Source organism: Gadus morhua, chromosome 23 (genome assembly GCF_902167405.1).
Source record: "Gadus morhua chromosome 23, gadMor3.0, whole genome shotgun sequence".
NCBI lineage: Eukaryota > Metazoa > Chordata > Actinopteri > Gadiformes > Gadidae > Gadus > Gadus morhua.
In genome coordinates this window covers 19469319-19494517 of record NC_044070.1, presented here as the reverse complement: position 1 = coordinate 19494517, position 25199 = coordinate 19469319, and the positions used below count along the sequence as shown (strand labels likewise).

Below are 25199 nucleotides of genomic sequence, written 5' to 3'. Positions count from 1 at the left end.
TTATATTGTATCACAACATCACAAGTTGAGCAACGTATCACAGAAAGCGATGGCATAGTTTAGGTTGTAAGTTTTAAGACGAACGCATCGCAATGGAACCTCCGACGCAAGGGCGTAGGAACCGGGGGGGACGGAGGGGACGTGTCCCCTCCAATTTTCGAGACAGGCGCATTTGTCCCCCCCAAAAATTATACCGCAAAATATATATATATTTTTTTTATATTTTACTCGCTTTTATTTTGAAAGCGCAATACAGCGTCTTGTCACCTGCCCAAGGGCGTAGGAACCGGGGGGGACAGAGGGGACGTGTCCCCTCCAATTTTCGAGCCAGGCGCATTTGTCCCCCCCAAAAATTATACCGCAAAATATCTTTTTTTTTAAAAATATTTTACTAACTTGCTTTTATTTTGAAAGCGCAGCACAGCGTCTTGTCACCTGCCCCATGTATGGCAGCGCGCAGGGTTGGGGGCGGTTGGGAGTTATAAGGACTTCAGGCTGAAAACGCCTTCGAATCGCTGCCTAGAAGGCTAAGTTGCCTGCTTTCCATCGGGGACGTAAGCGCCGCGGAACGGCTGCGCCGCTGTCACCGCTGCTGATCGCTGCCAGCCTGCAACTCTAATCGCGTGATCTCGTGATCTCGCGTGAATACGGCTGTCTCGCAAGACAGCCATAAGCTGCCGCATCCCCTCAACGGCTCAGACTGTTTGAGATGCGGGTGTCTGCAGCTAACGCAACAGGTTAGAGCTGTTAAAATTAAAAGACAGCAGCAGAAGAGCAGAGAAGTTTTAGTGTCCTCCGCAGGCTCAAAACCTGGCTCCGGTCCACAATGTCTCAAAACAGACTCAACCATGTTGCTGTCTGTCATGTCCATCAGGATAGACTTGACTTACTGACAAGAAGTCCATTTGCAAGCATTTCGTGGCTGCAAATGACAGGAGAAGAAAACATTTTGGCTCTTTTGCCTAGGCCATTGTTTTTCAACCTTTTGTGTGTCACGGCACGTTTGACACTGTTGGATAACACTACAGTGCTATCTAGCTTTTATTTGTATCAGTTCTACACACTAATTTATATTTATCAGTTCATTACATCCATTCCTATGTCGTTTTCGTTTGCCTTCACACACCAATCAGTTAGTGGAAATGTTCGAATAATATCACATACTCGAGATTAAAAACAAGTTACATTTACGTTTACATTTAGGGCATTTAGCAGCCGCTTTTATCCAAAGCGACTTACAATAAGTACATTTGTCATAAGAAGTGCATCAATATATCGCTGTCGGTACAGAAAGGATGTTCATAGAACCGTTAGTGTATATGTTAAAATTCTTGATGCTGTTTTTCCCTTTAACCTTAACCTTTGCCTGTGTGTTCATTGAGGCATAAGATACAACTAAGAAAAGAAAAGGTATTCAGAAAATACGAATTCAAATTTAGATCAATATTTTTCACATGTTATTTATCAGTCTACAAAACTGTATGATAAGGCCTGCAATTAAATAATTGATTTGATGTATCAGTTCAATACTGCCATTCAAAATGTGTTTTCCTTTACAAATGTATATTTTTAGAAGAATAAAATACATTTGTGAATGTTTTGCAGTGTAGTTCATTTATGACATATTTCTCTTCGAACCATCAATGGATCTTTCAGGTTTCCGATGTGTCCCCTCCAATGTTAAACACGTTCCTACGCCCCTGCACCTGCCACATGTATGGCAGCGCGTAGGGTTGGGGGCGGTTGGAAGTTCAGGCTAAGGACTTCAGGCTGGAAACGCCTTCGAATCGCTGCCTAGAAGAATAGTTGCCTGCTTTCCATCGGGGACGTAAGCGCCGCTGTCACCGCTGCTGATCGCTGCCAGCCTGCAACTCTAATCGCGTGATCTCGTGATCTCGCGTGAATACGGCTGTCTCGCAAGACAGCCATAAGCTGCCGCATCCCATCAACGGCTCAGACTGTTTGAGATGCGGGTGTCTGCAGCTAACGCAACAGGTTAGAGCTGTTAAAATGAAAAGACGGCAGTAGAATAGCAGAGAAGTTTTAGTGTCCTCCGCAGGCTCAAAACCTGGCTCCGGTCCACAATGTCTCAAAACAGACTCAACCATGTTGCTGTCTGTCATGTCCATCAGGATAGACTTGACTTACTGACAAGAAGTCAATTTGCAAGCATTTCGTGGCGGCAAATGACAGGAGAAGAAAACATTTTGGCTCTTTTGCCTAGGCCATAGTTTTTCAACCTTTTGTGTGTCACGGCACGTTTGACACTGTTGGATTACACTACAGTGCTATCTAGCTTTTATTTGTATCAGTTCTACACACTAATTTACATTTATCAGTTCATTACATCCATTCTAATGTCGTTTTCGTTTGCCTTCACACACCAATCAGTTAGTGGAAATGTTTGAATAATATCACATAGGCCTACTCGAGATTAAAAACAAGTTACATTTACGTTAACATTTAGGGCATTTAGCAGCCGCTTTTATCCAAAGCTACTTACAATAAGTACATTTGTCATAAGAAGTGCATCAATATATCGCTGTCGGTACAGAAAGGATGTTGATAGAACCGTTGGTGTATATGTTAAAATTATTGATGCTGTTTTTCCCTTTAACCTTAACCTTTGCCTGTGTGTTAAATGAGGCATAAGATAGGCTACAACTAAGAAAAGAAAAGGTATTCAGAAAATACGAATTCAAATTTAGATCAATATTTTTCACATGTTATTTATCAGTCTACAAAACTGTATGATAAGGCCTGCAATTAAATAATTGATTTGATATGTATCAGTTCAATACTGCCATTCAAAATGTGTTTTCCTTTACAAATGTATATTTTTAGAATAATAAAATACATTTGTGAATGTTTTGCAGTGTAGTTCATTTATGACATATTTCTCTTCGAACCATCAATGAATCTGTCAGGTTTCCGATATGTGTCCCCTCCAATGTTAAACACGTTCCTACGCCCCTGCTCCGACGACAGCCGTATACGCTACAACATTCACGATAATGAACTACGAGAGCGATACGTAATAGTTAAAAGTAATACATTTATGCATTATGTTATTTACTCATATTAATTTTGACCACCTCTTGGTAGCCTACCCTAGAAAGCACATTTAACTGTGACTGATCCAAAACTAAGGAAATCCTTTACTATGCAAGACTCAGTGAGCACAGCCTCGCCTTCGAGAGAGTGAAGGATATTGGATATATTGGATATATATTCAATATATATTGAATATATCCAGTATATATATATTCAATATATATATACTGGATATTCAATATCCAGCCAATTTAGCCTGCCATATTCATCACCCCTCTCCTGTTTCTTGTTTGCAAAGTCTGAGAAACGTATTGACGGTTGAGTGTTACTGAAAAGACAAAATTTTCTTCATTATGAAGTCTTCGGGTTTGAACTTCAAGTGACCTTTCTCCAATCATCACGAGAGTTTAAGTGAGTGACAGCTCACAGGCCTGTGGTGGCCTGTGAAGGGTATTGGATATATTCAATATATTTTCAATATTGAATATATCCATTATATATTTTGTATATATTTAATATATATATATATATATATATATATATACTGGATATATTCAATATCCAGCCAATTTAGCCTGCCATATTACAACCCCCCTCCTATTTCTTGTTTGCAAAGTCTGAGACACTTCAAATTTATTGGGCTTACATCGTTAGGTCACTGGATGTGACTGTAGACATTTCAGACTTGTAGTCACAACAGGGGACATTGGGCGGTGGGGGGTTGTATTCCGGCAGGCTAATTGCCTGCCAGAATACAACCCCCACCGCCATACATGGGTCGTCGGAGGTTCCATTGCGATGTGTTCGTCTTAAAACTTACAACCTAAAATATGCCATCGCTTTCTGTGATAAGTTGTTCAACTTGTGATGTTGTGATACAATATAAACACTATTTTTGACTAATATTGTGAGAAGGAAGAGCGCCTCGAACTAAATGAAAGTATGGGGCGTTGACAATAAGCGAATGCGCGTTCATGCAAAGGAGGGGGGGTTGTAATATGCGGGGGGTCGAAATTCGGCACAACAACGGTCACAAGAGGTGAATTTATGAAGCGCACGTTATACAAGGACTAATACTTTTCCTGTAAAGAAGTCAAACGGTGAGTGAAAAACAAATAAAAATGTTATCTTTAGTAGCTGTGTGTGGGCCTATATGTTTACTGTGTTTACGGTGGGCTTTTAGCCTAAATAATTTCGCTGGTAGACCTATTGATTTAGTCAAACTTATAGTGTGTGTGTGTGTGTGTGTGTGTGTGTGTGTGTGTGTGTGTGTGTGTGTGTGTGTGTGTGTGTGTGTGTGTGTGTGTGTGTGTGTGTGTGTGTGTGTGTGTGTGTGAGAACTCTTTATATGTAGCAGGCCTATTGGGCATATTGAACCGTCGGACTAATGCGCCTCCTTTTTGAAAAGTCGGACAAACGGACCTTCGGACCAATGGGTTCCGTTTTCGGGACATTGAACCGTCGGCATAGTGGCAATGTCGATCTGATGGGAAATATTTCGGACCATTGAGACGTCGGAACAATGAGGTGTCGGAATTACGGGCAGGTGCAAACATATAAAATATGTTGGAGACCACTTATAATTCGGATGCATTTAATACAAGGATGGGGGAGAAGGCGTTCGAGCGATCCGCGGATAGCATAACATCATAAAATCGACGTTGTGCCAAACGCCTCTGATGCTCCTAAAGTAGGCCTACTGCAAATGTTTATAACTGTATGAAACCATCGAGGGCAGCATGCTGAATCTCCATAATCGCCCCCGACCGTCTTGTCCAAGTATTGAACGATCTATTCACAAACGTGCGTTGTTGACAAATTCTCGGACATTTGCGAAAAATTGCAACGTGAAAAGGAACCGCACCAAACCAAAAAATAAACATTGCGTTTTGGTCCGGTCCAAAGAGATCGAACTAAGGACTTTCCTGGTGTGAATACGCCCTTAATACATTTACACTATTGTAGGCTACAAGTACTGAGACAACGAAATGTAGTTTATCCATTTGCCTACAAAGAAAAGTAGTTAAGTGCAGAGTATGTAGCCTACACGGGTAGAGGAATATATATCATGAGGGCTGCAGTATGAACATTATTGATAGTAAAACACTGGGGAGGAATACATTAAGATGCATTCAGCAGATGACTGAACATGAGCAGCAATTCAATAAAATAGGCTATGTATACATATATAAATACATATATTCCTATATATATGCAACACAGCATACGAGTGGATCATCCATGCAAAATCGCTCTAATGAAAAGTTTCCCTCAGTGGCTGAATGGCTCCCCAATCCCGCCACGAGACCAGATGTTCTGAGTCCACCGTCCCGGAGCGACCAGACCCGGAGGAGGACCTGCTGGCCGCTAGACCGCGCCGACGACGACGGAAGAAGAGGAGCATGAGTCGGCCGCCTTCATGTACGCATCTGCCTCTCCACAATGAAAAATGGTTTAACCCTGTCCGACAAACTTGACAATCTGATTAAGCGGTGCATGTCCTCCTGTCACTCATCCCAGTGTTTCCTCCACAGTTCAAGCTGATTCGACCGGAGCGGATCCACGTGTGGACGTCTGTGACTTCGTACACACACATACACTTCTCCGTTGGCTTCGCAAGAAAGATAAATCAGTGTGTCAACTCACCTCCATGTAATGATGATCACAGACAATAAAATAAACCGTTAAAAAAATAAATATTCCTAATCACGAGTCTGCTGGGTCTCTCACTCTGGCTTTAACCTCATGCATCAAACTCAACTAGTACACAAGGGGGGGGGGGGGGGGGGGGGGGTTGTCAGAGCCGGGCCCTGGTCTCCTCAGCTGGTCCCAGTCAGAGGCTGGTCTTCCTCCCCTGATCCTCCTCCCCTTGTCTTCCTCCGCTGGTCTAACTCCCCTGGTCTTCCTCCGCTGGTCTTCCTCCCCTGGTCCTCCTCCGCTGGTCTTCCTCCCCTGGTCTTCCTCCCCTGGTCCTCCTCCCCTTGTCTTCCTCCCCTGGTCTTCCTCCCCTGCCCTAGTTCTAGAGTTCATTAGGCTTGTAAAAACAAAAAAAATCATTCTTGTTAATCCACTTCTTTTTACTTACCGACATTAATATCTGAAGATCCGACTTCAAGGAAGATCTCGTGCGGATCGTGATTTACAAGGCTTTTTTTTTTTTTTTACCGCGAAAAGAGACCACTCTGTACTGCCACATCCGTAAGCCACGCCCAGTGGCGAACTTAGCCCTTTGGGGGCTCCAGGCGAACAGTAATTTAGGGGCCCCTGCATCTACCGGTCTATTGTACCTTATATCACATAATGAGATACTCCATACAAGGGATGAACAAAAGTCACTATTCTTCTTTCATGCAAATGTTAGTTATCTATTTACAAATTGAGAATAACATACAAAACAATAAGATTAGTTATGTTGACACATTACACTGACTGTTAACCTTATGTCATCATTTACCTGAGGGTTTCCAGTAGGTCACAGCGGCTATATGCTGTGACCTACTGGAAACCTACTGATAGCTGCTTCCAGCTATCAGTATTTTTCCTGTGCTCTTCAGACCTTTAATGGTTGATTAGATGCATTGCAAGGTTATTCCAGTGTTTAAATCCTTCCTCACTCAGTTGTTTTTGTTTTCCAAAAAGGCAACAAAAGCAAAAAACACGCCCTGAACTTTCACTAGACTAACCAAGACCTGTTCACCCTCTCATCATTTTTCATTACTATGTAATAGTATGCTTTTGTGAATCTGCGGCCCTTGGGCCAGAGTGCTGGGTCATCCACTAGAATATGTGTGCGCCTGCCCAAGACACAGCAGCTTGGGCCAGAGTGCTGGGTCATCCACAAGAATATGTGTCTCGCAGTCATTGTTATCGTTATTGTCATCAATTTCAATAACCGAAGTGGAAGAAGGAGAATGAGCAATATTCACTACCAGTTGTGCATCATCTCCGTCAGTTTGTTGACACACGTCATTAGCATCGCTGCTGGCTGAGCCAGAGCCACTTGGAATGAAAGGAGCAGTAACGTGACAGCAGCAAACGACGTTGACGGCTGCTCTTGAGCCGCCGACGGTCCCGCTAACACTGCGGTGGCTGGCTGTAGAAAAGCTGGATAGCTTTGGCAGCTTTGAAAGCAAGTCCTGCCTTTGGTCTTTCTTCTTATTTTTATGTTACCCGCTTTCGTACGATCGCTTCATGTTTCACTCGATTTATGACTCACTCGATTTCTCTCTCTCTCTCTCTTACCGCTTACTGTTTTGAATTTGACATCATTTCTGCATACGCGTGATGAGCGTGATGCGCGTAACATGGAATAGTCCATGTAGTGCAGACTGAAGGGGGGTGCACACGGAAAGATCGTCAAAATATGAGTAATTAGACATCCCGCTGCTACTATTGTGAAGAGATTTTTATAAAAATAATAAATATGGGGACAAAATATATGCATTGGGGCATTTTGGGGGCCCCAAAAACCTTCTATGGGGCCTGGGGCTCCAGGCAAATGCCTGGTTTGCCTAATAGTACGGCCCGCCACTACGCCGCAGAGGTGAAGTGAAAGCGAAACATATATTTTCTCTCCCCTGCGATTCTGATCATGTGAGTAGCCTACTTTTATTAAACAAGAATGCTATTACTATTAGGGCGTATAGTACTGCGTACTATTCGAACCAAATCAAAAAAATCGCTGGTGCGGAACTTTTGGACTGGTGTGAATGCAAACCATCGAACTCTGGTGCGGACCAAACAGCCGGTCCGAGACCCAGCCGGAGAGGTGGTCTCTGTTCGCTTCAAAACGAAACCTGGTGCGGTTCGCTTGAGATGTGAAAGCGACCGCGCTCGGTCCGACCCAGTTCAAAAAATAATATGCCTTTTTGGACGCAACGGGCTCCCATTTGTGCTTGTTTATTTATATTGTTTGATTAGTGCTGTAAATGCAAAGATCATGTCACGTTATCAGACCCCTTAAAAATGTGCCGTGGATCAACATGTAGCGAAGAGGAGATGAAATGTCTTTTGGATATTTGGGCAGACGCCAGGCGTTCGAGCGGTCCGCGGATAGCATAACATCATAAAATCGACGTTGTGCCAAACGCCCTCTGATGCTCCAAAAGTACTGCAAATGTTTGTAACTGTGTGAAACCAATCAGTATAAGCACAACGAGGGGCAGCACCCCGCCCCAATCTCCCGGGTCGGGAGATTGGGAGGGGCGCTGCTGCTGGAAGTCGAGAGCAGGCTTCAGAGGAGCCGATCACACCTAAACACAGTTTCGTTTTTTTGCAGACTAAAGGTGTAGTAAAACAGACGTTGCCCAAAAAAAAAACCAGATATGGAAGACAAACAATTCACAAATTATCTTCAATATATAAAGTCAGCCAATGAGCGTGAGGAAATTTGATTTCTTTAAAAGTCTGCGTGCATTTGTGTCTGCAGAAGAGTGATGATTAAACCATTATCAGCGGACCCAAATCGCTCTAATGAAAGGTTTCCCTCAGCGGCTGAATGGCTCCCCTCTCCCGTCACGAGACCAGAGGTTCTGAGTCCACCGTCCCGGAGCGACCGGACCCGGAGGAGGACTTGCTGGCCCCGGAGGAGGACCTGCTGGCCCCGGAGGAGGACCTGCTGGCCCCGGAGGAGGACCTGCTGGCCCCGGAGGAGGACCTGCTGGTCGCTGGACCGCTCCTACGACGAAGGAGGAGGTGGAGCATGAGTCAGCCGCCTAATGGTACGCATCTGTCCCCAATGAAAAAGGATTTAACCCTGTCCGACAAACTTGACATTCAGAATAAGCGGTGCATGTCCTCCTGTCACTCATCCCAGTTTTCCCTCCACAGTGGAAGCTGATTAGACCGGAGCGGATCCACGTGTGGACGTCTGCGACTGCGTACACACACACACTTCTCCGGTGGCTTCGCCAGAAAAATCAATGTGTGTGTCCAAGGGCGTAGGAACCGGGGGGGACGGAGGGGACGTGTCCCCTCCAATTTTCGAGACAGGCGCATTTGTCCCCCCCAAAAATTATACCGCAAAATATATATATATATTTTTTATATTTTACTCGCTTTTATTTTGAAAGCGCAATACAGCGTCTTGTCACCTGCCACATGTATGGCAGCGCGTAGGGTTGGGGGCGGTTGGAAGTTCAGGCTAAGGACTTCAGGCTGGAAACGCCTTCGAATCGCTGCCTAGAAGAATAGTTGCCTGCTTTCCATCGGGGACGTAAGCGCCGCTGTCACCGCTGCTGATCGCTGCCAGCCTGCAACTCTAATCGCGTGATCTCGTGATCTCGCGTGAATACGGCTGTCTCGCAAAACAGCCATAAGCTGCCGCATCCCATCAAAGGCTCAGACTGTTTGAGATGCGGGTGTCTGCAGCTAACGCAACAGGTTAGAGCTGTTAAAATGAAAAGACGGCAGTAGAATAGCAGAGAAGTTTTAGTGTCCTCCGCAGGCTCAAAACCTGGCTCCGGTCCACAATGTCTCAAAACAGACTCAACCATGTTGCTGTCTGTCATGTCCATCAGGATAGACTTGACTTACTGACAAGAAGTCAATTTGCAAGCATTTCGTGGCGGCAAATGACAGGAGAAGAAAACATTTTGGCTCTTTTGCCTAGGCCATAGTTTTTCAACCTTTTGTGTGTCACGGCACGTTTGACACTGTTGGATTACACTACAGTGCTATCTAGCTTTTATTTGTATCAGTTCTACACACTAATTTACATTTATCAGTTCATTACATCCATTCTAATGTCGTTTTCGTTTGCCTTCACACACCAATCAGTTAGTGGAAATGTTCGAATAATATCACATAGGCCTACTCGAGATTAAAAACAAGTTACATTTACGTTTACATTTAGGGCATTTAGCAGCCGCTTTTATCCAAAGCTACTTACAATAAGTACATTTGTCATAAGAAGTGCATCAATATATCGCTGTCGGTACAGAAAGGATGTTGATAGAACCGTTGGTGTATATGTTAAAATTATTGATGCTGTTTTTCCCTTTAACCTTAACCTTTGCCTGTGTGTTCATTGAGGCATAAGATAGGCTACAACTAAGAAAAGAAAAGGTATTCAGAAAATACGAATTCAAATTTAGATCAATATTTTTCACATGTTATTTATCAGTCTACAAAACTGTATGATAAGGCCTGCAATTAAATAATTGATTTGATATGTATCAGTTCAATACTGCCATTCAAAATGTGTTTTCCTTTACAAATGTATATTTTTAGAATAATAAAATACATTTGTGAATGTTTTGCAGTGTAGTTCATTTATGACATATTTCTCTTCGAACCATCAATGAATCTGTCAGGTTTCCGATATGTGTCCCCTCCAATGTTAAACACGTTCCTACGCCCCTGCTCCGACGACAGCCGTATACGCTACAACATTCACGATAATGAACTACGAGAGCGATACGTAATAGTTAAAAGTAATACATTTATGCATTATGTTATTTACTCATATTAATTTTGACCACCTCTTGGTAGCCTACCCTAGAAAGCACATTTAACTGTGACTGATCCAAAACTAAGGAAATCCTTTACTATGCAAGACTCAGTGAGCACAGCCTCGCCTTCGAGAGAGTGAAGGATATTGGATATATTGGATATATATTCAATATATATTGAATATATCCAGTATATATATATTCAATATATATATACTGGATATTCAATATCCAGCCAATTTAGCCTGCCATATTCATCACCCCTCTCCTGTTTCTTGTTTGCAAAGTCTGAGAAACGTATTGACGGTTGAGTGTTACTGAAAAGACAAAATTTTCTTCATTATGAAGTCTTCGGGTTTGAACTTCAAGTGACCTTTCTCCAATCATCACGAGAGTTTAAGTGAGTGACAGCTCACAGGCCTGTGGTGGCCTGTGAAGGGTATTGGATATATTCAATATATTTTCAATATTGAATATATCCATTATATATTTTGTATATATTTAATATATATATATATATATATATATATATACTGGATATATTCAATATCCAGCCAATTTAGCCTGCCATATTACAACCCCCCTCCTATTTCTTGTTTGCAAAGTCTGAGACACTTCAAATTTATTGGGCTTACATCGTTAGGTCACTGGATGTGACTGTAGACATTTCAGACTTGTAGTCACAACAGGGGACATTGGGCGGTGGGGGGTTGTATTCCGGCAGGCTAATTGCCTGCCAGAATACAACCCCCACCGCCATACATGGGTCGTCGGAGGTTCCATTGCGATGTGTTCGTCTTAAAACTTACAACCTAAAATATGCCATCGCTTTCTGTGATAAGTTGTTCAACTTGTGATGTTGTGATACAATATAAACACTATTTTTGACTAATATTGTGAGAAGGAAGAGCGCCTCGAACTAAATGAAAGTATGGGGCGTTGACAATAAGCGAATGCGCGTTCATGCAAAGGAGGGGGGGGTTGTAATATGCGGGGGGTCGAAATTCGGCACAACAACGGTCACAAGAGGTGAATTTATGAAGCGCACGTTATACAAGGACTAATACTTTTCCTGTAAAGAAGTCAAACGGTGAGTGAAAAACAAATAAAAATGTTATCTTTAGTAGCTGTGTGTGGGCCTATATGTTTACTGTGTTTACGGTGGGCTTTTAGCCTAAATAATTTCGCTGGTAGGCCTATTGATTTAGTCAAACTTATAGTGTGTGTGTGTGTGTGTGTGTGTGTGTGTGTGTGTGTGTGTGTGTGTGTGTGTGTGTGTGTGTGTGTGTGTGTGTGTGTGTGTGTGTGTGTGTGTGTGTGTGTGTGTGTTTGTGTGTGTGTGTGTGTGTGAGAACTCTTTATATGTAGCAGGCCTATTGGGCATATTGAACCGTCGGACTAATGCGCCTCCTTTTTGAAAAGTCGGACAAACGGACCTTCGGACCAATGGGTTCCGTTTTCGGGACATTGAACCGTCGGCATAGTGGCAATGTCGATCTGATGGGAAATATTTCGGACCATTGAGACGTCGGAACAATGAGGTGTCGGAATTACGGGCAGGTGCAAACATATAAAATATGTTGGAGACCACTTATAATTCGGATGCATTTAATACAAGGATGGGGGAGAAGGCGTTCGAGCGATCCGCGGATAGCATAACATCATAAAATCGACGTTGTGCCAAACGCCTCTGATGCTCCTAAAGTAGGCCTACTGCAAATGTTTATAACTGTATGAAACCATCGAGGGCAGCATGCTGAATCTCCATAATCGCCCCCGACCGTCTTGTCCAAGTATTGAGCGATCTATTCACAAACGTGCGTTGTTGACAAATTCTCGGACATTTGCGAAAAATTGCAACGTGAAAAGGAACCGCACCAAACCAAAAAATAAACATTGCGTTTTGGTCCGGTCCAAAGAGATCGAACTAAGGACTTTCCTGGTGTGAATACGCCCTTAATACATTTACACTATTGTAGGCTACAAGTACTGAGACAACGAAATGTAGTTTATCCATTTGCCTACAAAGAAAAGTAGTTAAGTGCAGAGTATGTAGCCTACACGGGTAGAGGAATATATATCATGAGGGCTGCAGTATGAACATTATTGATAGTAAAACACTGGGGAGGAATACATTAAGATGCATTCAGCAGATGACTGAACATGAGCAGCAATTCAATAAAATAGGCTATGTATACATATATAAATACATATATTCCTATATATATGCAACACAGCATACGAGTGGATCATCCATGCAAAATCGCTCTAATGAAAAGTTTCCCTCAGTGGCTGAATGGCTCCCCAATCCCGCCACGAGACCAGATGTTCTGAGTCCACCGTCCCGGAGCGACCAGACCCGGAGGAGGACCTGCTGGCCGCTAGACCGCGCCGACGACGACGGAAGAAGAGGAGCATGAGTCGGCCGCCTTCATGTACGCATCTGCCTCTCCACAATGAAAAATGGTTTAACCCTGTCCGACAAACTTGACAATCTGATTAAGCGGTGCATGTCCTCCTGTCACTCATCCCAGTGTTTCCTCCACAGTTCAAGCTGATTCGACCGGAGCGGATCCACGTGTGGACGTCTGTGACTTCGTACACACACATACACTTCTCCGTTGGCTTCGCAAGAAAGATAAATCAGTGTGTCAACTCACCTCCATGTAATGATGATCACAGACAATAAAATAAACCGTTAAAAAAATAAATATTCCTAATCACGAGTCTGCTGGGTCTCTCACTCTGGCTTTAACCTCATGCATCAAACTCAACTAGTACACAAGGGGGGGGGGGGGGGGGGGGGGTTGTCAGAGCCGGGCCCTGGTCTCCTCAGCTGGTCCCAGTCAGAGGCTGGTCTTCCTCCCCTGATCCTCCTCCCCTTGTCTTCCTCCGCTGGTCTAACTCCCCTGGTCTTCCTCCGCTGGTCTTCCTCCCCTGGTCCTCCTCCGCTGGTCTTCCTCCCCTGGTCTTCCTCCCCTGGTCCTCCTCCCCTTGTCTTCCTCCCCTGGTCTTCCTCCCCTGCCCTAGTTCTAGAGTTCATTAGGCTTGTAAAAACAAAAAAAATCATTCTTGTTAATCCACTTCTTTTTACTTACCGACATTAATATCTGAAGATCCGACTTCAAGGAAGATCTCGTGCGGATCGTGATTTACAAGGCTTTTTTTTTTTTTTACCGCGAAAAGAGACCACTCTGTACTGCCACATCCGTAAGCCACGCCCAGTGGCGAACTTAGCCCTTTGGGGGCTCCAGGCGAACAGTAATTTAGGGGCCCCTGCATCTACCGGTCTATTGTACCTTATATCACATAATGAGATACTCCATACAAGGGATGAACAAAAGTCACTATTCTTCTTTCATGCAAATGTTAGTTATCTATTTACAAATTGAGAATAACATACAAAACAATAAGATTAGTTATGTTGACACATTACACTGACTGTTAACCTTATGTCATCATTTACCTGAGGGTTTCCAGTAGGTCACAGCGGCTATATGCTGTGACCTACTGGAAACCTACTGATAGCTGCTTCCAGCTATCAGTATTTTTCCTGTGCTCTTCAGACCTTTAATGGTTGATTAGATGCATTGCAAGGTTATTCCAGTGTTTAAATCCTTCCTCACTCAGTTGTTTTTGTTTTCCAAAAAGGCAACAAAAGCAAAAAACACGCCCTGAACTTTCACTAGACTAACCAAGACCTGTTCACCCTCTCATCATTTTTCATTACTATGTAATAGTATGCTTTTGTGAATCTGCGGCCCTTGGGCCAGAGTGCTGGGTCATCCACTAGAATATGTGTGCGCCTGCCCAAGACACAGCAGCTTGGGCCAGAGTGCTGGGTCATCCACAAGAATATGTGTCTCGCAGTCATTGTTATCGTTATTGTCATCAATTTCAATAACCGAAGTGGAAGAAGGAGAATGAGCAATATTCACTACCAGTTGTGCATCATCTCCGTCAGTTTGTTGACACACGTCATTAGCATCGCTGCTGGCTGAGCCAGAGCCACTTGGAATGAAAGGAGCAGTAACGTGACAGCAGCAAACGACGTTGACGGCTGCTCTTGAGCCGCCGACGGTCCCGCTAACACTGCGGTGGCTGGCTGTAGAAAAGCTGGATAGCTTTGGCAGCTTTGAAAGCAAGTCCTGCCTTTGGTCTTTCTTCTTATTTTTATGTTACCCGCTTTCGTACGATCGCTTCATGTTTCACTCGATTTATGACTCACTCGATTTCTCTCTCTCTCTCTCTTACCGCTTACTGTTTTGAATTTGACATCATTTCTGCATACGCGTGATGAGCGTGATGCGCGTAACATGGAATAGTCCATGTAGTGCAGACTGAAGGGGGGTGCACACGGAAAGATCGTCAAAATATGAGTAATTAGACATCCCGCTGCTACTATTGTGAAGAGATTTTTATAAAAATAATAAATATGGGGACAAAATATATGCATTGGGGCATTTTGGGGGCCCCAAAAACCTTCTATGGGGCCTGGGGCTCCAGGCAAATGCCTGGTTTGCCTAATAGTACGGCCCGCCACTACGCCGCAGAGGTGAAGTGAAAGCGAAACATATATTTTCTCTCCCCTGCGATTCTGATCATGTGAGTAGCCTACTTTTATTAAACAAGAATGCTATTACTATTAGGGCGTATAGTACTGCGTACTATTCGAACCAAATCAAAAAAATCGCTGGTGCGGAACTTTTGGACTGGTGTGAATGCAAACCATCGAACTCTGGTGCGGACCAAACAGCCGGTCCGAGACCCAGCCGGAGAGGTGGTCTCTGTTCGCTTCAAAACGAAACCTGGTGCGGTTCGCTTGAGATGTGAAAGCGACCGCGCTCGGTCCGACCCAGTTCAAAAAATAATATGCCTTTTTGGACGCAACGGGCTCCCATTTGTGCTTGTTTATTTATATTGTTTGATTAGTGCTGTAAATGCAAAGATCACGTCACGTTATCAGACCCCTTAAAAATGTGCCGTGGATCAACATGTAGCGAAGAGGAGATGAAATGTCTTTTGGATATTTGGGCAGACGCCAGGCGTTCGAGCGGTCCGCGGATAGCATAACATCATAAAATCGACGTTGTGCCAAACGCCCTCTGATGCTCCAAAAGTACTGCAAATGTTTGTAACTGTGTGAAACCAATCAGTATAAGCACAACGAGGGGCAGCACCCCGCCCCAATCTCCCGGGTCGGGAGATTGGGAGGGGCGCTGCTGCTGGAAGTCGAGAGCAGGCTTCAGAGGAGCCGATCACACCTAAACACAGTTTCGTTTTTTTGCAGACTAAAGGTGTAGTAAAACAGACGTTGCCCAAAAAAAAAACCAGATATGGAAGACAAACAATTCACAAATTATCTTCAATATATAAAGTCAGCCAATGAGCGTGAGGAAATTTGATTTCTTTAAAAGTCTGCGTGCATTTGTGTCTGCAGAAGAGTGATGATTAAACCATTATCAGCGGACCCAAATCGCTCTAATGAAAGGTTTCCCTCAGCGGCTGAATGGCTCCCCTCTCCCGTCACGAGACCAGAGGTTCTGAGTCCACCGTCCCGGAGCGACCGGACCCGGAGGAGGACTTGCTGGCCCCGGAGGAGGACCTGCTGGCCCCGGAGGAGGACCTGCTGGCCCCGGAGGAGGACCTGCTGGCCCCGGAGGAGGACCTGCTGGTCGCTGGACCGCTCCTACGACGAAGGAGGAGGTGGAGCATGAGTCAGCCGCCTAATGGTACGCATCTGTCCCCAATGAAAAAGGATTTAACCCTGTCCGACAAACTTGACATTCAGAATAAGCGGTGCATGTCCTCCTGTCACTCATCCCAGTTTTCCCTCCACAGTGGAAGCTGATTAGACCGGAGCGGATCCACGTGTGGACGTCTGCGACTGCGTACACACACACACACACTTCTCCGGTGGCTTCGCCAGAAAAATCAATGTGTGTGTCCAAGGGCGTAGGAACCGGGGGGGACGGAGGGGACGTGTCCCCTCCAATTTTCGAGACAGGCGCATTTGTCCCCCCCAAAAATTATACCGCAAAATATATATATATATTTTTTATATTTTACTCGCTTTTATTTTGAAAGCGCAATACAGCGTCTTGTCACCTGCCACATGTATGGCAGCGCGTAGGGTTGGGGGCGGTTGGAAGTTCAGGCTAAGGACTTCAGGCTGGAAACGCCTTCGAATCGCTGCCTAGAAGAATAGTTGCCTGCTTTCCATCGGGGACGTAAGCGCCGCTGTCACCGCTGCTGATCGCTGCCAGCCTGCAACTCTAATCGCGTGATCTCGTGATCTCGCGTGAATACGGCTGTCTCGCAAGACAGCCATAAGCTGCCGCATCCCATCAAAGGCTCAGACTGTTTGAGATGCGGGTGTCTGCAGCTAACGCAACAGGTTAGAGCTGTTAAAATGAAAAGACGGCAGTAGAATAGCAGAGAAGTTTTAGTGTCCTCCGCAGGCTCAAAACCTGGCTCCGGTCCACAATGTCTCAAAACAGACTCAACCATGTTGCTGTCTGTCATGTCCATCAGGATAGACTTGACTTACTGACAAGAAGTCAATTTGCAAGCATTTCGTGGCGGCAAATGACAGGAGAAGAAAACATTTTGGCTCTTTTGCCTAGGCCATAGTTTTTCAACCTTTTGTGTGTCACGGCACGTTTGACACTGTTGGATTACACTACAGTGCTATCTAGCTTTTATTTGTATCAGTTCTACACACTAATTTACATTTATCAGTTCATTACATCCATTCTAATGTCGTTTTCGTTTGCCTTCACACACCAATCAGTTAGTGGAAATGTTCGAATAATATCACATAGGCCTACTCGAGATTAAAAACAAGTTACATTTACGTTTACATTTAGGGCATTTAGCAGCCGCTTTTATCCAAAGCTACTTACAATAAGTACATTTGTCATAAGAAGTGCATCAATATATCGCTGTCGGTACAGAAAGGATGTTGATAGAACCGTTGGTGTATATGTTAAAATTATTGATGCTGTTTTTCCCTTTAACCTTAACCTTTGCCTGTGTGTTCATTGAGGCATAAGATAGGCTACAACTAAGAAAAGAAAAGGTATTCAGAAAATACGAATTCAAATTTAGATCAATATTTTTCACATGTTATTTATCAGTCTACAAAACTGTATGATAAGGCCTGCAATTAAATAATTGATTTGATATGTATCAGTTCAATACTGCCATTCAAAATGTGTTTTCCTTTACAAATGTATATTTTTAGAATAATAAAATACATTTGTGAATGTTTTGCAGTGTAGTTCATTTATGACATATTTCTCTTCGAACCATCAATGAATCTGTCAGGTTTCCGATATGTGTCCCCTCCAATGTTAAACACGTTCCTACGCCCCTGTGTGTGTCAATTCACCTCCATGTAATGATGATCACAGACAATAAAATAAACCGTTAAAAAAATGTATATTCCTAAGTCTGCTGGGTCTCTCATTCGGGCTTTAACCTCATGCATCAAACACAACTAGTACACAAGGGGGGGGAGGGGGGGCTGTCAGAGCCGGGCCCTGGTCTTCCTCAGCTGGTCCGAGTCAGAGGCTGGTCCTCCCCTGGTCTTCCTCCCCTGGTCTTCCTCCCCTGGTCTTCCTCAGCTGGTCTTCCTCCGCTGGCCTTCCTCCCCTGGTCTTCCTCAGCTGGTCCAAGTCAGAGGCTGGTCTTCCTCCCCTGGTCTTCCTCAGCTGGTCCCAGTCAGAGGCTGGTCCTCCCCTGGTCTTCCTCCCCTGGTCTTCCTCAGCTGGTCTTCCTCCCCTGGTCTTCCTCAGCTGGTCCCAGTCAGAGGCTGGTCCTCCCCTGGTCTTCCTCCCCTGGTCTTCCTCAGCTGGTCTACCTCCGCTGGTCTTCCTCCCCTGGTCTTCCTCAGCTGGTCCCAGTCAGAGGCTGGTCTTCCTCCGCTGGTCTTCCTCGCCTGGTCTTCCTCCCCTGGTCTTCCTCAGCTGGTCCTGCAGCTCCAGGTGAGCGATGGAGGACAGGTGGACCTCGTCCGACGTATACCTGTCGACATTAAAGATGTTACCAATATACCTCACACTCGCTACAGCAAGCTAAACACGGCAGCGGTCCTCGTTCATTAAATAGTACTGCTCAAGTCCAGGCAACAATATCCACTCCTTCTCAACCAAAAACATCTCAAAGGCTGGTACGCAACACATGGAGGAAGCTGTCCAACACGTCCGACTCCTGCCTCGGTCCCAGTCAGCAATGGCAGCAGGTGGTTTAGCGCGTCGGACCCTGTCCCTCATACGATCCTTGAGTGTGTCAACGGCGGCTCGAACCGGGTGGGTGGGGTCCCGAGCCGGTGTATAGGGCGGAGCCTATCAAGAGGCAGCCGAGATTCAACCCCCAGTATGAGGGAGTCTGGAGAGATTCCTGTGGTGACGTGTCGGGGGGCAAAATGTAAATATTATACATAATGGGGAACAATGGAAATTGTTCCCCCAGAGGAAATGTGCAGAGTGCTTCAGTGCATGCTGCATTAACGAGCGTCCACTAGGGGGCAGTGTCTGATTAGAGTAACACTTTGAGTAAAGAACAATATCCCATCATAGCAGTGGTGGCAGATGCTGAGGAGTGTACTGTCTGGAAAACAGATGTTCATCAGGAAAACTGCCCAGAGGGAGAGTGAGTGAGAGAGAGAGTGAGAGTGCGAGAGACAGAGAGAGAGAGCCAAGGCCAGGGCCAGAGAGAGTAGATTGTGGAGTTACATTCGATGTTCATGAACAGTTTGTACTATGTAGTACCATATTAAGACATATTCGTAAGGTGTTAAGCCTGACATGTAGATAGCGTGTATTACAGCACTTGTACTGTAGCATGGTGGTTCTACATGTGTATTTATGTTCTTATCTTTTCTATTACTCTATGTTTTTATATGTCTTTTTGTATGTGTTGGCTACGTGTCGTAAGCCGAATTGCCGCTTGGGGACATTAAAGGCTTTTCAATTCAGTTCATGAGTCTCCAGACAGCGTGATGAGACGTTAGCAGAGGCTGCGACCACCTGCTGCACAGATCGGCCATTGACATTCAGTACATTCAGTACACAACTAAAGAAGTACACAACTACAGAACCACACGACTCAACCCACACATCTATAGAACCACACAAGTTAAATACCACTGAAACAGAAAAAGACACTAACACTGTATAATCACAGAACTTCAGAACCACAAATCCAACAATCACAGCTTCTGTCCCGCCCCCAATTTTGCTTTTACAACAGCCCAACAGTCTCTCTGTCTGTCCTCCTGCCTCTCTTACACACACACACACAGGCACACACCCAGCCTGAGCGCGTGTGTGCGTCGTGGAGAGGCGTCCCCGGGAATACATGACTCACGGCAGAGTGACTTAACCAGAACGGCGGCCAGCAGACTCCGATCACATCTCCCATCACAGCGCTGCACCTCACCACAGGTATGCCTGCGCACCTTTATCTGGGATCTCTTGTTTTGGTCCGAGGGACCTCGTCTGTGGGATCTGTACTGAAGGTTCTCTTAGATGGGCTCCCTAGTGTAGCTTCTATGATGTAGGTTTTATACTGTGTGTTTTCTGCTTTAGGTTCTATGATGTAGGTTCTATACTGTGTGTTTTCTGTGGTGTGTTCTATGATGTAGGTGCTATGCCGTGTGTTTTCTGCTTTAGGTTCTATGATGTAGGTTCTATACAGTGTGTTCTCTGCTGTAGGTTCTATGATCTGTGTTCTCTGCTGTAGGTTCTATGATGTAGGTTCTATACTGTGTGTTTTCTGCGGTGTGTTCTATGATGTAGGTTCTATACTGTGTGTTCTATGCTGTAGGTTCTATGATGTATGTTCTCTGCTGTAGGTTCTATACTGTTTGTTTTCTGCTGTAGGTTCTATGATGTAGGTTCTATACTGTTTGGTTTCTGCTGTACGTTCTATGTGCTTTAGTGATCTAGATGTCTTGTGGTCTAATGAGTTCTCATGCAGTGAGGGAACAGACTTCCAGTGTGCAACATTATTACACTTCTACTCAAGGATATAACAAGGTTTACAAAGACATATACAGAGTTAGAAAGTTCTGCATCCCATCCATTTAGCTGATGCATTCAACCATGAAGGTACAACCCAGAAACCGCATGAATCATGAGCGTGCAGAGAATTCATCAAATAAGCAAACAGCTTCAAGTGCTACAGTACTATTCAAAGTTCAGTTTACTCACAGGGATATAAGTGTTTATTCCGGAGGAAAAGGCCAGCTAAACTCTTTCAGCACGCGACCCAAAAGAGAAATCTGGTGTCTACCATTGACCCTAATTTATAATAGTGCATCATGAACTGCAAAAACATCTTAGTTTATCAGTTGATATGTTTCTTACCACTTGATGATAACAGATTTGCACTTTGAACTTGAAATATGAAAACATAGAAGGTAACAGAAGGCAACACACTCAGCCAGCAGCAAACTCAGCCAGCTACACACTCGACACAAAGAAACAGCAGTCACACGAAACAAACAAACGCCATCAAACAAACACCTGCTGACTCACTTTTCCACGGTCAAAACACAACCTTTTCAAAGTCTCTTCTTTGCCCAAGAAAAAGTTTTTTGTCCCAATAATGAGAATAGCTTTGTTCGGATGTCTGTACAATTTGTAGCTCTTAAGTTCTCATTACGGAGAACCTCCCCTCATAAAACACATGTTTATAAAGTTCTCCTTTTCCAGTTCCTTGATATGTATAATCTAATCTCAATAAAAAGGGGTCCGTGACCTGTTTTGGCTCCCGACCCACAGTTTGGGGAACACTGCTGGCTGACATATGGATATATGTTGAGTTTTGAATATATATTCAAAACAATTGCAATCCAGACTTTGTAATTAAGTAAGGAATAAACCACATTATAGAAAATAACGTAGTTGTACATTGTTGCCCATAACGGGACATCCTGTAGTGGTTTATTCCGCTTATACCACAGAAACCAACAATGTTTACAAATAACTAAGTAACTCATCTATAAAGTTATAGGCTATAACCTTAAATCTGCTGAAGTGAAAATCTCCTTCCATCGGTGCTTTGAGCATATTGTTTTCGGGTTGGAAAGGAAACATTTGGGTGATTCTTGTATTTAACAGTTTTATTGTTGGATTTGTAGAGAATGAGAAACTGTTGAGAAGGCAGAGGTGTCCCATGTTGAAAAATATTCAAACCCTTTGAACACTAGGACGACCAAACAGTATTAAGTAGGTATTCAAGTTTTAACTGAACAGTCAAAGTCCTGGTCTAAACGGTTTTATGATAATGATGAAATGATTAAGGTAATAATAATCCCATTCGTATTCAATGACGTAACCAAGGTGAATCATCATGATTCCACCTGACAGCCAGATGTTTTCTGGATTGTAAGGTTACAACCCCTTCGCACATGATTTGGCCGTCACAGATTATTAACCAGCAGCTACTACAAATGGGGAACATAGGACCCTTTTTGGGAAAAGCGGGGAACCTATGTTCCCCAGTCTCATACAAAGAGGGGAACATAGGACCCGGGGAACATAGACACGCTCCCCTACACATCTAGTTAGCATCCAGCAGCCAGTAGTTACCATACAGCAACTAGCACACACTAGCTAGTTAGCATACAGCAGCGAGTATACAGCGGCTAGCATTCATCATCCAGCACACAGCAGCTAGCAACAGTAGCAAGTTAGCCTACAGCCGCTAGCTAGCATATGTCTGACAGTCTGGTGTTCCCAGAGAGGTTGTAGTCAGTGGTCTACCTCTCAGGCGTGCTGATGGAGTAACCATGCAAGGAAAGGAATTCTTCAAACTGCAGCCAACAAACCGTGCATGTTGGAATATAGCGTCAACACATCTCCCTACAAACTGCATCAGCTGAAACTGCACTATACCCTTGTCGCAAACACCTCCACCTCGGCGAACTGAATCACGCGAACTGGGTCACGGAAACGAATCATTAAATCCAGCACTAGTCGTGACCTCTACTCACCTGCTCATCGTTCCCTCACAGACCACCAGGATGGGGGAGGATGACTACCAGGTCTTCCCCGACGGCCACAACGGCAGCTTCAACGACAGCTACGACTACTACGACTACGAGCAGCACTCGGTGTGCGACAAGGCGTCGGTGCGCTCCTTCGCCGCCGTCTTCCTGCCGCTGGTGTACGGCCTGACGCTGGTGCTGGGCCTGGCGGGGAACTCCCTGGTGGTGCTGGTGTACAGCGGGCGCGGCGGGGGCCACCTGCGCACCCTGACCGACGTCTGCCTCCTCAACCTGGCCGCCGCCGACCTCCTGCTGCTCGTCACGCTGCCCCTCTGGGCCGCCGCCGCCGCCACCCAGGGCTGGCACCTGGGCGCGGCGCTGTGCAAGCTCACCGCCTACCTGTACAGCGCCACCTTCAGCTGCAGCATGTTCCTGCTGGCCTGCGTCAGCGCCGACCGCTACCTGGCCGTGGCCCGGCCCGCGGCAGGCCGGCGGTGCGCGGGGGGCTGCCGCGGACGGGTGCTGGTCAGCGTGGGGGTGTGGGTGTCGGCGTGCGTCCTGGGTCTCCCCGACCTGCTGTTCTCCCACGTCAGGCCGGCGTCCCACGGCGGGCTGGCCTGCGTCACGGTCCTGCCCCGCGGCATGACCCGGCGCGCCATGGTGGCGCTGGAGCTGCTGGAGGTGGCGCTGCGCTTCCTGCTGCCGCTCGGCATCATGGGGGTCTGCTACGGCCTGGTGTGGCGCGCGCTGAGCCGCGCGGCCGGACTCAGACGGGACAGGAAGTGGCGAGCGCTGCGCGTCCTGTTGGCCGTGGTGCTGGTCTTCCTGCTGACCCAGCTGCCCTACAACGTGGTGAAGCTGACCCGCGCGCTGGACTCCGCCTACGCCCTCGTCACGGACTGCGAGGTCAGCAAGTCGCTGGACCGCGCCATGCAGGTGACCGAGAGCCTGGCCCTCAGCCACGCCTGCATCAACCCCCTCCTCTACGCCTTCGTGGGCTCCGCCTTCAGGGGCCGCGTGCTGAGGGCGGCCAAGGATCTGAGCGAGAGGCTGGGGCGTCGCGGGGCCCGCCGCCGGCAGGAGCCAGCGGTGGAGATGTCGCTGCGGGGGCCAGATCAGACGCACTCTCACTCGGGGTCGGATCAGGAGGACACGAGCACCTTCACCATCTAACCATCTGCTCTGTATATATGTACTCTATACATCTTCACCGTCTTAGAAAGTACTAGATCTACTGTACTTCAGGTATGAATCAGGTCCATCCGTATGAATTGGCAGTACAGAAACACCTGGTTCAGTATACACAGCTTAATCTTCTTTGTTGCAATTACCTTCACCATCTTAGAGCCTGCTAGATATGTCTGTAAATCTCACCATCTTGCTAGCTACTCAAGCGGTACAGTACATGCCTATGATCAACACCGGTCAACTTTGGTGGTAGGTTTCGTTATGTGTTGTAAGCGGACATGTTGGGAAGGTCATTCCGAGGCCCGGGGACCGGACACGTCGGGAAGGTCGTCCCTCGGCGAGGAGAGCGGGCATGTTGGGAAGGTCATTGCACAGCCAGGAGACCGGATATGTTCGGAAAGTCATCCCAGGGCTAAGGAGACCAGACATGTTGGAAAGATCATAGCACAGCAAGACACTGTTCCTCTCTTCCTGCTCTGCCCTATCCCATCCTGTCTGCACCACTAACCTCCTCCCAAGGTGATTAACTCTGAATGGAAGTATTCAGCCATCCCACATCACAGCCAGGTGGCTAGTCTGAGGAAACACCAGCTTCCTCTATACAGGGTCAGGGTTTGTTTTGACTGGACTCTTCCCAGATGCTCAAAGAAATAACAGAATGCTGATCTGGTATCTGGTGGAGATGATAACAGGAAGGAACGTTGTAGAGACATGTTTCCATCGCAGTCAGGGCCCACGTATACAGTTCCCAGCCTCTACGCCAGAACTACAGCAAACTCATCGTTTCAGCTGTTCCCTGGTGATCCGAGACATGTCAGTGTTTAACTCTCCATCTATTTTACTCATTCTTATTCTGTTAATTCTTCTGAGACGTCCACATTTTTGATGCCGTTTGCATGTGTATTAATATTAAAAATAACTAATATATCGAATGGTTCTGCTCCTTGTTGCTACCATGTCATGAGTCTGTCCGTTCAGCCCCTCTCAGCCTCCTAACGTGCCTGGAAGCAGGACCCCTCTTCTGGGCTCCTTCTCAACGCTCCAAGCTCTGGGTCTGAGGACGTTCTCTCAAGGGGTTAGTGGTCCTACAATGTGGTCTGTGAAGTCCTCTAGAGACTAGAGGACTTCACAGACCACATTAGAGGACCCCTAAACTGAAACCCTCTCTAGAGTCTAGTCTAGACTCTAGAGAGGGTTTCAGGTTAGGGGTCCTGTAATGTGGTCTGAAGTCCTCTAGTCTAGAGGGGGTTTAAGGTTAGGGGTCGTATAACGTGGTCTGTGAGGTCCTCTAGAGGGTTTAAAGTTAGGGGTCCTCTTATTTGGACGCTGAAGTCCTTTGAGGCTGGAGCAGGGCTTACATTTTCAACAAATAAACTTAACTGGAATGTAAGAGTAGATGTCTCCAGTGTTGTTGGCGTCTCCAGAATTGTTGACCTCACTCAGGGGGAAAAACCGCATTCCTTCCGCAAGGAAGCCGTTGGTTTTGTTACAGACGGGAAAAAACCACC

The 25199-nt window shown here is 45.8% G+C and overlaps 1 protein-coding gene and 1 long non-coding RNA gene across 2 annotated transcripts; one reads left to right on the top strand and one right to left on the bottom strand.

Moving 5' to 3' along the window:
• Nucleotides 1–222: 222 nt before the first annotated feature.
• Nucleotides 223–2385, bottom strand: LOC115536884 (uncharacterized). Its single transcript, XR_003974729.1, has 2 exons — nt 1707–2385; nt 223–267 (listed from the first exon to the last, which is right to left on the bottom strand). It is a non-coding gene; the product is annotated as an uncharacterized LOC115536884 (long non-coding RNA).
• Nucleotides 2386–19757: 17372 nt separating this feature from the next.
• Nucleotides 19758–24623, top strand: ackr4b (atypical chemokine receptor 4b). Its single transcript, XM_030348336.1, has 2 exons — nt 19758–19954; nt 22531–24623. Exon 2 carries the CDS (start codon nt 22540–22542, stop codon nt 23674–23676), a length of 1137 nt encoding a protein of 378 aa, XP_030204196.1. The 5' UTR covers nt 19758–19954; nt 22531–22539; the 3' UTR covers nt 23677–24623.
• Nucleotides 24624–25199: the final 576 nt, after the last annotated feature.